Source organism: Solea solea, chromosome 21, assembly GCF_958295425.1.
Source record: "Solea solea chromosome 21, fSolSol10.1, whole genome shotgun sequence".
Classification (NCBI taxonomy): Eukaryota; Metazoa; Chordata; class Actinopteri; order Pleuronectiformes; family Soleidae; genus Solea; species Solea solea.
In genome coordinates this window covers 16,597,207-16,611,647 of record NC_081154.1, presented here as the reverse complement: position 1 = coordinate 16,611,647, position 14,441 = coordinate 16,597,207, and the positions used below count along the sequence as shown (strand labels likewise).

The 14,441-nt window shown below is 40.2% G+C and overlaps 1 protein-coding gene across 1 annotated transcript in view; it reads right to left on the bottom strand.

Moving 5' to 3' along the window:
* The window catches only part of svild (supervillin d), a 70,247-nt gene that overhangs the window by 37,283 nt on the left and 18,523 nt on the right, over window positions 1–14,441 (bottom strand). Inside the window, exons 2-3 of the mRNA XM_058620921.1 lie at window positions 8,345–8,807; window positions 1,958–1,992 (exon numbers count right to left, since the gene is read on the bottom strand). Coding sequence (XP_058476904.1) covers window positions 1,958–1,992; window positions 8,345–8,703 — 394 coding nt within the window. The 5' untranslated portion in view covers window positions 8,704–8,807. The remainder of the gene's footprint in view (window positions 1–1,957; window positions 1,993–8,344; window positions 8,808–14,441) is intronic.

The following is a 14,441-nucleotide window of genomic DNA, read 5'->3' as shown; positions in this document are numbered from 1 at the left end:
TAATCCAACAAGTATAAAAATGTTTTAATTGACATTTAACAAATAAAAAAAAAAAATTTGAACAAACTGTACAATATGTTTGGCAGAAAATGTAATAGTGTAATAAATGTGTGTACTGCTGTGGAGTAGCTGGAGGGTCAGGGAGAGCCCTGAAGGGACCATGAGAGGCGTTCTGGCTCAGACCTCTGTCTCCTCTGCCAGCCGGGACAGGAAGCTGCATCAGTCCCATTAATGCTCATACTCCTGCGCACACACACATACACGCACACACACAGACAGACAGTGATGTCCTTTGTTCCTCTTGCTGTGCCACTCATCAGTTTTTACTCTTCTCTTCCAACCACAGAAGCACAGAAGTCATTCTGTTGTTAAGTCAGTGATACTACAAAACATAAAGGATTCAGTGTCAAGTCATGAAGTACTTTCTATTGTGATTCATGTTTTTGTCTCAGTCAGGGCTTTAACTTAATTCTCACAATAATCAAAGCAACTAAAAGAGTAACGACATGGGGAGAAATATAGAATTTGGGGGAAAACAAAAACAGATCAAAGAAGGAACAAAGTCTATGCAGCATATGCAGCCGATCAAGATTAGGAGCTAGTTTATTGAATAGAAGAAGCAATTGCTATAATAAAAAAAAGCTCCATCAATGTCAATATGTGAGTGACACATCCAGTACAATAAGGCTGGCTTATAATTGGGATAATCATCAGATATTTTCTTTACTGTAAAACATTGTGATTCTTTGCACCTGACACTGTACCAATCTTACTGCTGGCAGACACACACACACACACACACACACACACACACACACACACACACACACACACACACACACACACACACACACACACACACACACACACACACACACACACACACACACACACACACACACACACACACACACACACACACACACACACACACACACACACACACACACACACACACACACACACACACACACACACACACACACACACACACATATACACAGTGCACAGAAAGAAGAACCAAAGAAAGAAAGCAGTGACGTCACCAGCTCTTTGTTTGCTAAACCAGTGCCGTGTTTGTGTACAAGTCTTGAAACTGTGACCAAATAGGATCTCTGTTGCTTCTCTACATGTTTGTTTAACATGTGGTTTGATACCAGAGCATTCATGTTTATATTCTGTACAAACACTTTACAGCGATGTTGTAATTGTAATTTGTAATAAATGCCACTACGAGTCCGCCCCAAATAAAGCCCTGTACGCCACAGCTGAGTTACGTGAGAAATCTGCTAACTATTAACAAAGTAGTCGACAGCCGGTGCATGTGGAAAGCACTACAGCTAGAATAAAAGACTGTGGAGAGGCGATCGGCATGATAAACGTTCTTTTGGTTCAAAAAAATCCCCACATAAACTTCGATATTTGAGATTGCAATTGAGACATCCCTATTGCAAAGCGCACCATGTATCTTGTGACTCAAATTTTAAGCAGAGACAGAAACAAAGCCATCCAAAGAGAAAAAAGGCAGACAGCCAGGTTGTATGACAGACAGTCAGACTCCAAGGCTCAGGTGGCTGCCCGAGTCATAAAAGCATCCAGAGACCCATTTCTAAAGTTAGCCATTTTCCTCCCTTTATAGAAGCCTCCTTATAGCACGTCTCCAAATTAGCTCATAAACAAGCTTCCGGTGTAAATACATGTGTTCAGTCAAACATTTGCACACGGAGCGCATACCTACGTCAGGCACACTAAACAAAACAAAACACCCTGAAGACGTGTGTCACATTATCTCTCTCTTTTTGTTCTGTAGAAATGCATTGGCTGAGCCAGCAAAATTCAAACCCTGACGCATGATCAGCCGTGATCAGCGTTCATTGCTGCTATAACACTGAGTATAAGCAGTATAGTCTGTGGAATAATGGATGAGAGTGGAGTGAAAGTGGATGGTTCATCTTACCCTGTGGCTTCTCGCTGTCATCGGGTTCCAGCAGCCTGCAAGAGGAAACAAATGAGGTCAGTCTCCTGCATAGTGGTGATGACAGGATTATGTGGCTCTTACAACTCATGCTCACAAAGAATTGAGACAAAAACTTGCACATGTAGTTTAACTTACACTGATATAACCAAAAAAAAAGGCTATATAAAGCCCCTAACAAGGCTATAGAGACAATTACTCCTCCTTGAATGATATTTACTAACGCTACTCCTCCAGTGACACAACAATGACTGAAGGTGGCCGGTCATGTCTGAGTCATGGGCGTTAAAAATGGATGGGGACAGCAGCTGCTCATGGGGCAGCAGCAGCAGCGATGATGTAACAGGATAGTGGGGGGAGACAACTTTAAACACAATAGAGAATCCTGGTGGACATCTGGAAGGGGTCAAAGGTTGCAGGCGAATGGGGAGTGAGTGCCCCAGGCCAGTCTGCAAGATCGAAATCTGGTCACATCCGGACATTATAAATGGCTCATCAATTTTCAGATGCTTGGTTTATTTCAGTTAGACACCATTGTGCTACTATTAACAAAAAAAATGCGACCACTTTTGCATCCAATAGGATACCAGTGTGAGATGTTCTCAGTGTCTTGATTTCTCCACAAACCAAACAAATATTCAGTTGATGATTGATGATTTCTTTGCTATATAGAGCAGAGAAAACAGAAAATATTCCCATTTAAGAAGTGGAAAAATGTAAAAGTTTAAAAAAAATTCAAACCAATTAATGGATTAGCCCTACTCATTTTGTCCACAAACCGATATTAAAGTTTTTTTCCAATTTAGGAAGCTGAAAACTCAGTGAGCTTTTTTAAAAATGATTAACAAATATCAAACAGCAGTTGATTCATATAACCGTTGCGTCCCTCGATTGCAACATCTTTCTACTCAAATGATGACCTAACTTGTCAGGCATCTATTACCACAAGGTGGCAGCAGCAACAAGCATTCAGTTCGTAGACTTATATGTGTGCTTGCACAAGTGATGAAATGTCGCAAGTTTCCTGAATGCATCTTAAAGTCTCTCCTCTAAGCTCAACACACCCTAAGAAGTGATGACATTTACGAGGGTCTTTGAATGCATCTCATTGTTACTTTTACTGACTTATTGTTCAAATAATAAACACCTTTTACATTTTACCCTGGGTCTACATAAAATATTACAGCAAACATAAAGCAGTTATTCAGCTGCTCAACATATCTAATAAACACTTCTAATTAAATAGATTTAAGCAGGAAAAGCACAGACTTTGTGCTGAAGATGAAGATAAAAACAAAACAAAATGAAGGGAATAAGTTTGACTCATTGTCCTCTAACCTTTTGCTTGGTCGAGTCCAAAAAAGACATTTCCACAGCAGGATATTATTATGAGATGGATTAGGTTTGGGTTTAGACACCACAGACAGTTAGTGGCTCACATTCTTTTGAGCGGCAAAGGAAATGATAATGTATGTCAAACAAAGGTATTTATGGCATGTGTGTGTGCGAATAAATGGCAGTGGAGATGAGGAATGAGAAGAGGATGACAAATTGATTTAAGCATTACAATAGTGTTATTGTGTAATATAAACACACTTTAAACTTGCAAACTATTTCAGGGTCACATCGTTTAAGCAAGATTACATTTCTTAGGTTGCACTGGTGCACTTAACATATAGTATGTCTACACCTTGTACTTTCATCGTGCCTAATCTGTATCTACAAAGCCTGTCCTCTATCCGCTTGAATTCACACTCAAGGAGGGATGACGTCTTGGTCAAAACCAAGCAAAGACAGATTATGGGTAGGTCTTCACCTCCGATTGGCTCTAATCCATGTGTGTGCAGCAGTACAGTAATTCAAGATGAAGAGAAGGCCTCGAGCAGTGGTGTAGTCTATATTAGAGGTGTCAAACTGGTGGCCCGCAGGCCACATGTGACCCCGGTGTGGCCGAGGCACAGCTGCCAGTGAGGTGTTCGATTATAGACAGTATACTAAATATATCTGCAGGCCATATTGCTGTAACTAGATGAATTCTGCAACATAAATGTTTTTATTATGACATACACATACTGTAATTCCACATCAAAACAAGCACTTTCACTTTGAACTTCTGTTTTTTTTCAGTCCCATCTTGACCAGACTAAACTCTCATTGACCCCCAAGTCATTTGAGTTTGACCCCCGGGTCGACATGATATACGGGAATAAATAATTTCCCCACTAAGGCTGCAACAACTAAACAAATTATATATCCTATATGAATGTACATAGGAAATGACAAAAAGGCAACTTTTGTTGCACTTGTGCACCTGCAATCAGTGCAAGAAGTGAAGTCTGTACCCCTGTGACTTCACTTCAACTACTGTAAACGCACCGAAGCGTGTAACGTCACCCATTTAAAGCTGCTGTAAACCTTGGAAAACTCTTGGTGTGTGACGCCTCCTAGTTCAAACGTCCTACAACTGCAGGGCTCAGTGACATGTTATCAGCCTCACCCACGCCTTGACTGCTGGGTGATGGAAGGGGGGGGTGGAGGCAGCACACGCGGCTCATACACTCCAATAAAAATAAACCAGATAAGAGTGGAGTGCAGATAGAGGATGAAAAGAAACAAAAGAAACAGTAAAGTAGAGGGGGGGGGTTGAAGAGACAAACACAATGAAATCAAGACAGGCTGGTTATTAAGCACACTTTTTTACTGTATGTGTCTATTACACAACCTCATGCATTACTACATCAACACAGTGAGACAGAGAATCTTAGATATTACAGACAATACTGAGCTGAAGCTCGACTTTAAAAAATCATCACAATCAAATATTTTACTAAAAATGTTCAGCCTTTGTGCAGATATAAAATAATTACATTTTCCTACAAACCCACAACACAACATGCTGTATTGTTTGTACTAAAGGTTAAGACGTCATTGTGGGGAATCCTTAAGTTGCTGCATTTCCTTGAAATGCGATTAAGTCCAACAGGCTGCAAAGAAAAACAACAACACATATGCAAGTGGGACAGTGCACATGTCAAAGCCGCTGTGTTTTGGAATGTCACCCTTCAACTATGCGAGGAGGATTCCTGTATGTGTCAGATAAAAACGCGTTGACAGTTTTCATTATCGATGGAACAGCCGAGTTCCAGTTCCCTTCAAAACTATTTTTGGAAAAGACACATACTACATGTTGAACTTGACTCATAAAACACATGCAAATTGACTGAGATTTAAAGATATTAATAATATATGAGGAATGGAACTGTTTAACTGCCATTAAAAAAAATGAAACACACCAGTAGGGGACGGACACTACCCAAAACACGAACGTAATTAGCAGAAGTCAAAATTCCTGGAAGTTAAGACAGTTGAAAAGGCTTGTATATGGAAATATTATTGAGCCACATTGTTGATCGCTCACAAGAATGTTTTGTATGTACATACTTTGTTTTGTACGTGCTCTCCATACCTCCCTCTTTGCACACGCAAGACGGCCTGTCTGTTAACTCAACTCAACACAGCGTTACCAGTGTGCCACAGTTCCAGCCAATCACAGACTGACTCAGTGCGTCTGCATGTTAAAAGTCTGATTTTAGACTAAAACAATAATTTGGTTTTCTCAATGTCATGTAAACACGTTAGTCCGACTAAAATTGAGCTAGTCTAAGTCGGACTAACATACCTGGATAATGTGATTCATAGTCCAATTACTCCTGCATGTATACGCTTAGTCGAATTGGAGTTGGACTTGGCATTCTGCGCATGCACCAAAATGTGGACACAGTTCTTGATTCAAGCAAAAGGAAAGGTGTGTCCAAACGTTTGACTGGTAGTGTATATACTCGGCAAATCCATCTGCCTGTCTTTTATATAGGATATAATAGTAAAACCTTCCTAAAGGGCATAAAAAACCTTATTTTCCAAAGTGACATCATGGCTGTAAACATTGAGTTGCTAGACTAACAAACTGGACCAGTTTAGCCAACAACTTGCAATGGAAAGTAGCGAAAGTCAACCTGAGAAGTTTGCTAATTAGCATATGCGTGACGTCATCACGTTATATTTGCGTATCGCTTGTGTTACATGGTGCGTTTTGAATATATTCTTGCAGCACCACGTCTTTCTTTTAATTCTTATTTCTGTGTAAAATTTAAACAAACAGAAAGAAAAAGTCGTCTTAATTCGCTAACAATTAACCAACTATCATTTATTAACTTATTCAATTAATGTTTAAGGAATATGTACAACCCTAATTAATATACAACTCAGAATAATCAGTAGGAACACTTAAAAACAAACACAGAAGTCAATTACCCACAGGATTAAAGGTCAAAGCATCACATACAAGTAAACGTCTTGTAGTGACTTGACTGATAACAACAGCTTCTACTGTATACATCTCTTCTTATGTAATACTATATCCACTAATGCATGTGCACACAACACTGCACAGCTGGACTTTGACACGCAGAGAAGGTCGAAACAAAGCTGACAGATTAGTAGCTAACGTGACAGACGAGCCAGACAAACACGTCAATGTGTCAAAACCCATCTTTGTGCTCTCTGTAATTAAATATGTTCGTGTTACTAACATCACCAGGTATTTTTTTACACTTTTTGTGTACAAAGCATAATTGTATTAGTGTAATTTCATACTAAACTGTCAAAAACATGGGCTAGGGTTCGAGATATTGAAAAATTCAAAATCTGCATTAACATTAAAATGTCAATAAAACCCTCTCAATTTAAACCTTTTGATAAAAAAAAACTCATTATACTCATTGTGAACATTTGTTCAGTAATAACAAGAATCAAAGGGTCCTGTAATGACTGAAAGATGCAGGCCCCCTTGTGGCGCTTCAAAGAATAAATCACTAGGACTGTATGATGACGTGCAAAATGGAATGTTCAAGTCACTCACATACACATTTACAATCATGAGTGTTTTCATTGTGTTGTATGATAGTAATATCTTTACATGAGAGATTTTGTCCGTATCAAGAGTTGATCTGTTGTAGCTTGTCATTGTCTTCGCTAAATCTAGTGCAACACAAGACATGTCTTTCTCAATCTTATGAAGTAATTGGTCCATAGTTATCTGTGAGATCTTGCTTCATTAGTTGCAGGGCAAGAAATCTTGGCAGATTGCTACTGCCCTACCCCCACATGCCCCAAACAAAGAATTTATCTCAAAACTCCATCCGTCTCTTCACTCATTCCCTCTCCCTCTCGTCATTCCCCCAGGATGTTTTTTTTCACAGAGACAAGTCTGGCTAAGCGCACACAGCGGAATCCCCAGCAAGATTACAGCTCAAACATCCAAAACCACGACTTGACACGTTTTACTCCGTCCATTTGCAATTCGGAGCAGAGCAAACTTTTTTGACAATCCATGAGAAAATGCCAAAGGTCCTAAAAGTTATCTTGATGAGAGCCATTTGTTAATCCATACGACTGTAAAGTGAACCAAAACAAGCGCAGTTCATGTCATCACTGCAAAGCATGCCATGGTTAAATAAATGTGGCAGGACATGGCCAATTTTGGAAATGTTAGCAGCCGTGTTTACTTCAACCAGAAAATAGCACTATGTGTTCTACAAAATGTTCAGACTTGTTGCCTCCTCTTCACTCATTAGGAGCCAGCAAGCCATTGTACAGTGATCTAGCAGCCGGCTAAACTACCAATGTATCAAGAAATATTACCACAGACAGATGCTACTGTACTTGATTCAACTCCAATTTGAGGGGATGTGAACATTCTGCTCAAAGTTAAAGCAGATTCATTTGTAAATGTTTGTAAATGATGACATAGTCAGGACTAGTCTATTGAGTCTGCACACTCACCAAAGTTGAAATTCAAGATTATCTAAATAATAAATGATGATTTTGCTGCAGTCCATTTATGAGACTCAAGTCCGGACCACTTATGAGTATCTAGCTTTCAGAGAAATTGAAAATGCTACTGGCTCTTAGTTTTTGTCCATCAAGGTTAAATGTAAAAAAAAAAAAAGAGACCTTTGTGATCAATGACGCACTAAATGGTTCTTATCAGTTGCAATCCATCACATTTCGTGGACAGCTAACAGTGAACCTTACTTTCATTCTCACCTCGTCGTCAGTCTCAAAGAAACCCTTGCTCTCACATTTCACCATTGTCGTTTCTCATAAGTCGTACTTTGATAAAAATAAGCAAACACCTGCAGAGGAGTGAATCAGCTTCCCAGTCACACCAGCACATTGTATAGGAGTGTCACGTGATCTATGTCCTCAAATTACACAGTTATTACTGCTGGTACAGATCAGAAACGCATTTCATTTGAAAATGCCGTTTTCAAAAATTGTTGCAAATCTTGGGAAAACGAATAAACTCACCTGAAATGGGATGATGTCTTATAGGAGGAGACGGTCTCCAATTTAGAGGATGAAACTGCATCTGTTCCGAGGTGAGTGGACGTCTCTTTTTTCTGTGTGGGCTCATCCTCAGTGTGCTCCACTTTATTCCTGAGGCCCCTCCTGCTAAACGTCGGCTCCGAGTCGTTATCTTTGGTGGTTGAAGACACCGTTTCCGAAGTGTCCCCGATTTTCCTGTCCCTCCGGACGTACTTGGAGGTGTATTCCTCTGTGTTGCCGTAGCGCTCTGCGAGCTCCCTTCTCCTTTCTGCTTTGTAGCGGGCAATTCGCTCAGCTTTGGTCTCTGGTGCCGAGCTCTGCAAGGTGTCAACTCCATCCATTATGTGGCTAAAATCCGTTTAGTTGGTAAGACTCAAATTGGCTTCTTCACCTGGTATTATTTTCATCTGCGGAAATCTCTCACTCCATCGAAGTCGCCCCAGTCCTGTGAGTAAGAAAGGAAGACATCATTAGCAACTAATGATTATGGAGTAGAATTTCAGAATACTAGCTCTCTAAAACTGTGTTAAACCACATGTGTATACTGGAGCTTTCCGATGAAAGTGGCTTGGCTGCAGAGCTCCGAGCCAAGCCTTTTCCCTGCTCCAACAAACACCACCCCCCCCCCTGTGAGAATGATGTCAGTCTGCTCTGCTCAAAGACAGCCGACCACCGCGGTGAGACTCTCGTATAACCTCTATTCCACTAGCTCACACAGCGCTGGTTGGAAAGAGGGAGGAGGAAGTGAGAGAAAGTAAGATCAGACTTCAGCCACTTTTTTTCCCCTGCCTTAGTTGAGGCTTAATGTCTGGTCCAGTCAACGGTCTAACATTATCCTAATCTATGAAGCCTGATTGTTTCATTAAATCATAAAAAAAAGTGTTAAGAGCCACAAGGGTGGATAAGTGTATGTGGTTTCAATAGAGAATTCTGAAACCGACACATAAATTGTTGCACAACTTTGAATTTGTTGAGAAATAAAATATTGTACTGACACGGTCATAGCTGACTGCCCCTGAACTGCACATGCTTTCTCAGAGAAATGGCTGCCAGTGGGGGACACTGGAAACTGAGGGTAGCTTTGAAAACCACTCACTCTTCTGCACCACAAGTCCAGTGTTTAATTCTTGCAGGGACACAGAAGCTGCTCATAGCCTGACGTTTATGTCACTTGTGTAAATCTAAACTAAGAATTTTAAACACTGAAGACCCAAAGTACTGATGGAGGAAGCAGTGGATTACCAACTTCTCTTTGCTGTATCTTGAATTTCCTGCGGGATTGATAAAGATATAGAGATAATATCTATTGGTCAATCTATCTGTACAATCTGATTTAATTTTTTTATTAAAAGGGATAAAAAAAGTTTTTATTTTGGTTGTATGTACCGACTTCCTTATGCATGCTCTGTTCCCCAGCTGAGTCAACAATCTTGGCTGCTAAGTTATTGATCCACAGCGGCATCCATCAATAAGTTCAAGCATTGATTTGGCACATTATGGTATGAATTTTTTTCACTTTTCCATTAGGAATAGATCCAAAAATAACCAGCCCCTACAATTCCATTTTTTGGCACCCTCCCCATGGGGCACCAGAGAATAATAAAATTCTACAGTAAGGTCAGGGTGGAGCTAGACCGGCTACACCCACAACAATCAGCTGATTGGGCAGAAAAAAAAGCTGTCTTTCCCTTAAACACCCGCAGTCTATTCTCAAAAAAGCTTGATGTCTTCTTGAGACAAACGGCCACAAACTGAGAAGGACAAAAAGAGCTGCTGGATGTCCTCCATTGCTGTCTGTTGTGTCGCATTCAATGTCATTGTTGTCACTCCGGTATGATGTCACGCTAGGTCTAACTTTCATTAGCAGCAATGTTTTCACCACCTTGCAGAGTTCTCGGCAAAAGGAGCTTGGAGGAAGAGCACACGTACGCTTTGTGTCAGTATCTCATACTTACAGTACATGCTCATCAAAAAACCCTCCAAACATTTTACATTTACGACAAAAAGTGCCTGAGAAACTCTGAACACTGTGACGTTGTGTGCCCCTGATTCAGCCTTCTAGTCTCCTGTGTCTATGAACAGCATGATCTGTTATCCATCTCCTTTCCACTTCTACCTCAGTAAAACCTTCCATTTCAAAAAGCATCCTAATGTTCAATAGCGAGCGACTTAAATATAGAAAGTGAAATTTAGAGGCCGAGTTGAGCTCATGCTGTTCCACCGAGTATTCACAGAGCAGAAAACCACATGAGGGTCAGTTAAAAACTGCATCCATATAAATGCATCATCATCTGACAGCAGCAGTGAAACTTGTGAGTGTGTGCAGCTTGTGAACGCTTCACACCAAGACTTTCCTTTTCCGTAAATGTTTTTCTCAGCACGTTCGCTTATGGTGCTTTGGGGCATGTGTCTGAGGAAAGCCAAAAGGACATGACTATGATGAATATAAAGGGAGGTATATTTATGCAAGAGGGGGTAGGGGGTTCAAGGTAGCCCCCTGTTTACCATTAAATGACAGGGCAGGAGTTAAGTTAGCACTCTGGCGCTCACATTTATAGTCAGGAATGAGGAGGAATAAAAAAAAAAAAGAAAAGGGTAGGTACTGTTCGCGTTAATAATGAGGGAGACGAGAATAAAGAGGGAAAGTGAAGAACGGGTCAAGGCTAGAGGGGAAAAGAGAGGTGAGACTGCCCTGGTCATGAGAGCCCTTTCTGTAATGATGACAAGCTTTAACAAATCTCAAGTGAGGCCCTCTGACCACCTGCTGGGCTGCAGACACCCCCACTGAATTAAAGCTCAACCTCTACTTAAAAATAAAATAAAAAATGAGTGCATATGTCAGAGGACGTGTGTGTGTTTCAGTCTTTCCCTTGACTCGCCCATCCCTCCTCCTCCACCTAAGAGTTTGGCTAAACAATGCGGGGGCCACAGTGCCTCCCCCTTGAGGGAATTTAAATGTAGTTTGACCATAAATTGTAACTCTGCCAGACAACTAAAAGCTGTCTGCACTGAGTTTTAAGCATGCATGTGTCCATCACACCTACACTCGGTATGTCCAAGCCTATGTATAAAAACCAAAAACATCTAAAATAGATAGAGCCGATAATGTAGAAGAACACTACTACCTTAACCGTTAATAGCACTTCTGTTGTATTATTCTCACAGTAAATCTGTACGACTGATAGTACCATTTAATTTTTATTTGTTGCTATGCTGTTTGTGTGCGCAGAATACCGTTGTTATTGAGTGGTATTGCTCACAACGGCTAACCCAAGATAGGTTTGCATTTCTGGGTGAAGTCACTCCCAGTTTCGACTTCTGAGTTCCAATATAAATGGATTGCGGCACTGTTGGGTGTGCTTCGTATTACCTATGCACCGATGCACTTTGAGAAGGCAGGGGCGAGCAGAGGATTATTGTAATCTGCAGTCTCACCATTAGAAGTCACTACTTTCAAACTGGACTGAACACACAAAAGGTACATTTTTGGTGTAACGGTGACAGAAATACGACACTATACGCATCTATATTGGCCTTGTTTTAACTATAATACCGATTTCACAAGTGTGGTGCAGTTTAAACGGAAAAATTACTCAATTTACAACACAAATAAACTGAATCATTCTGCATCAAAAAAACAAAGAAAAAAGGGTTTTCTTGGTATGTGTCGTTTTTCCACACACGGATCCTTATGACAGAACACCACACCAGCTCTGTAATGTTGTGTCTCTACTTTTCAGAATTTTGAGATTGAACAATAATACACCTGCAACAAAAAGGGACCCAAGACTTTCCTTTCCCTGGCCACATTGTCCAATTCTGACTGTAGGATCCCCAGGTGCTCCCAGGTCAACAAGAAGATATAATCGCTCCACCTGGTCCTTGGTCTGCCCCAAGGTCTCCTTCTCGTTTGAAAATGCCAGGAACACCTGCCTAGGGAACCAGCCCGGGTGGGATCCTTACCAGGTGCCTGAACAACCTCAACAGTGGCTCTACTTCCAAGTCTCTCCTGCATGGATGAGCTCCTCCACATGGTAGACATCCAGAGGATGGATGGATCATATCCGATTTTGTAATTGTCTTCTTTCAATATCTGACTTTGACCAGCATCATACACCAATACAGAGTAAGAACAGTTGATCCACCAAGTCAGAATTCTGTTTCCTTTCCTATATCAAATTCTAGGACAGGAAACCATTAAGAGATCATGAGACTAAAGCTTGAAATATGAAATCCTGCACCCTCAAGTCCTTAGGCGTTACACATTCCAATAAGAAAATTGATGTTAAAATGATTTGTACTGGTTTAGCATTTTAAAATAAGGGTTGTTTTGCTTGTAAAGTCCTTTAAATAGGAGAATGTAGATATAAAAAATAATGGCAGTGAGCTGTATGTCATGTGGTTTCATTACTTTTCTTTGGCACACACCCATTCTCCTCTGCAAGAACTAAGGCTAATTTAATTTCAAACTGGATGTCACTTCAATGCCTGGGCATTACCTTATGAAGGCAAAAAGATGCCGAGTTTGGATGTTGATTTCAGGACTATGCACACGCTTACATAACTTACCTAGGTCATTACCTATAAAAAGAAAGCTAAACAGTATGTCAAAGTATGTCAAAGATCCATGGAGACCCAGAACATTGAGGCTGCTTTGTTTGGAAGCTGCCTCTGTTATTTTAAGCAACAAGGGGAACGATGTGAGTCATACTTAAAAAAAATAAAAAAAATTATCACCAATATCAACAAACATGAACTCACCCAAGAGTGTTTGTCGTATCGAGCAATTAACACAGCCGGCAAAAGCCAAAAGGTGTCATTTCCTATGTATGGTCATTTCTTTCAGAAACACAGACAATTAGTGCTGTTGTGATATTGTTCTTTTTTCCTTATGGAACAAATATGTAAAGCCAGAGATGCACTGTTGTATGGTCACCGAGCAGTGCACAGTAACCTTGTATAAGTTAAGGTGTCTCAAACAGACCGATCCTTCTGTGGTGAGATAACAACAGTGGCTGACACAGCAATAGAAAGTCTATAATTAATTGTCACTATAAAGCACAAACAGATACTTACTGTGGTGAAACCTTGCCCTAGAAAACGGCACTTAATTTTACATTGTTTTGTAGTGACGCAAATATAGTTTGACTCTGCAGTGAGAGTAACAGTAACCGTACAGTTGTATGGTATTGCAATGATGCAACACATTACACACTAGTTTTTTGCAGATCCATCATTTCACTGACACTGTACAGTTGTACCAGTTCTGCTTTCTAATTCGCGCAAGTCATATCATTGCTGCTGCCCTGGGACATGTAAACAAAGAGGAGTCCATGGTTTCCAATTACTGTGTGAGGGTTCTGTGACCTTGCGTTGTGTTACAGAAAAAGATCTGTCACTTCCTGACCATGCTCCATATCCTTCATACACCTCCATTAATCAGGAAATGTTACTTGACCCTCTTTTGAGACAGGATGGGTAAAGGGAGTGGGGAAAAACCACATCAGACTTCCTGCAAGTGTTCCGTAATGATAACATTTTGAAATTAACATTGTGATTATTTATATTATATAAAAAAAATTTTGGTTTTGGGTCAACTAACAACTGCAATACACCACAAGATTCACAAGATTTGACAGCTGGCATAGTTCAAAACCTATTTGAGATGCGAGTGTGTGAGGAGTGTTTCTGTCCAAATGTTGAACAGATTTGGTCTTGTGTTTCCCCACACGTCCATCACATTACATTATGAATGCCACCACGAAAACCGCCCTTCAGTTTTCATACATGTTGATTTAAATTAATGTTAAACTGGATGTTATTTCAAACTATTAAAAAGAATAAAGTTACCCAGAAAAAAAAGTGTTGATGTACAGGTCTGTTTAAGTTGGCATTATTCCTGCTAAACTACTGCTACTGTTGCTACACTTACTTGACAGTTAAACCATTAATGTATTTTTATTTTTAACAACTGCATCATACAAACACATTTCATTCAGATACTACAAATCTGTCTGTTACTTTAATTCACTATATAAACCAACTATTAATATGATAATACGATACAGAGTGACCAGTA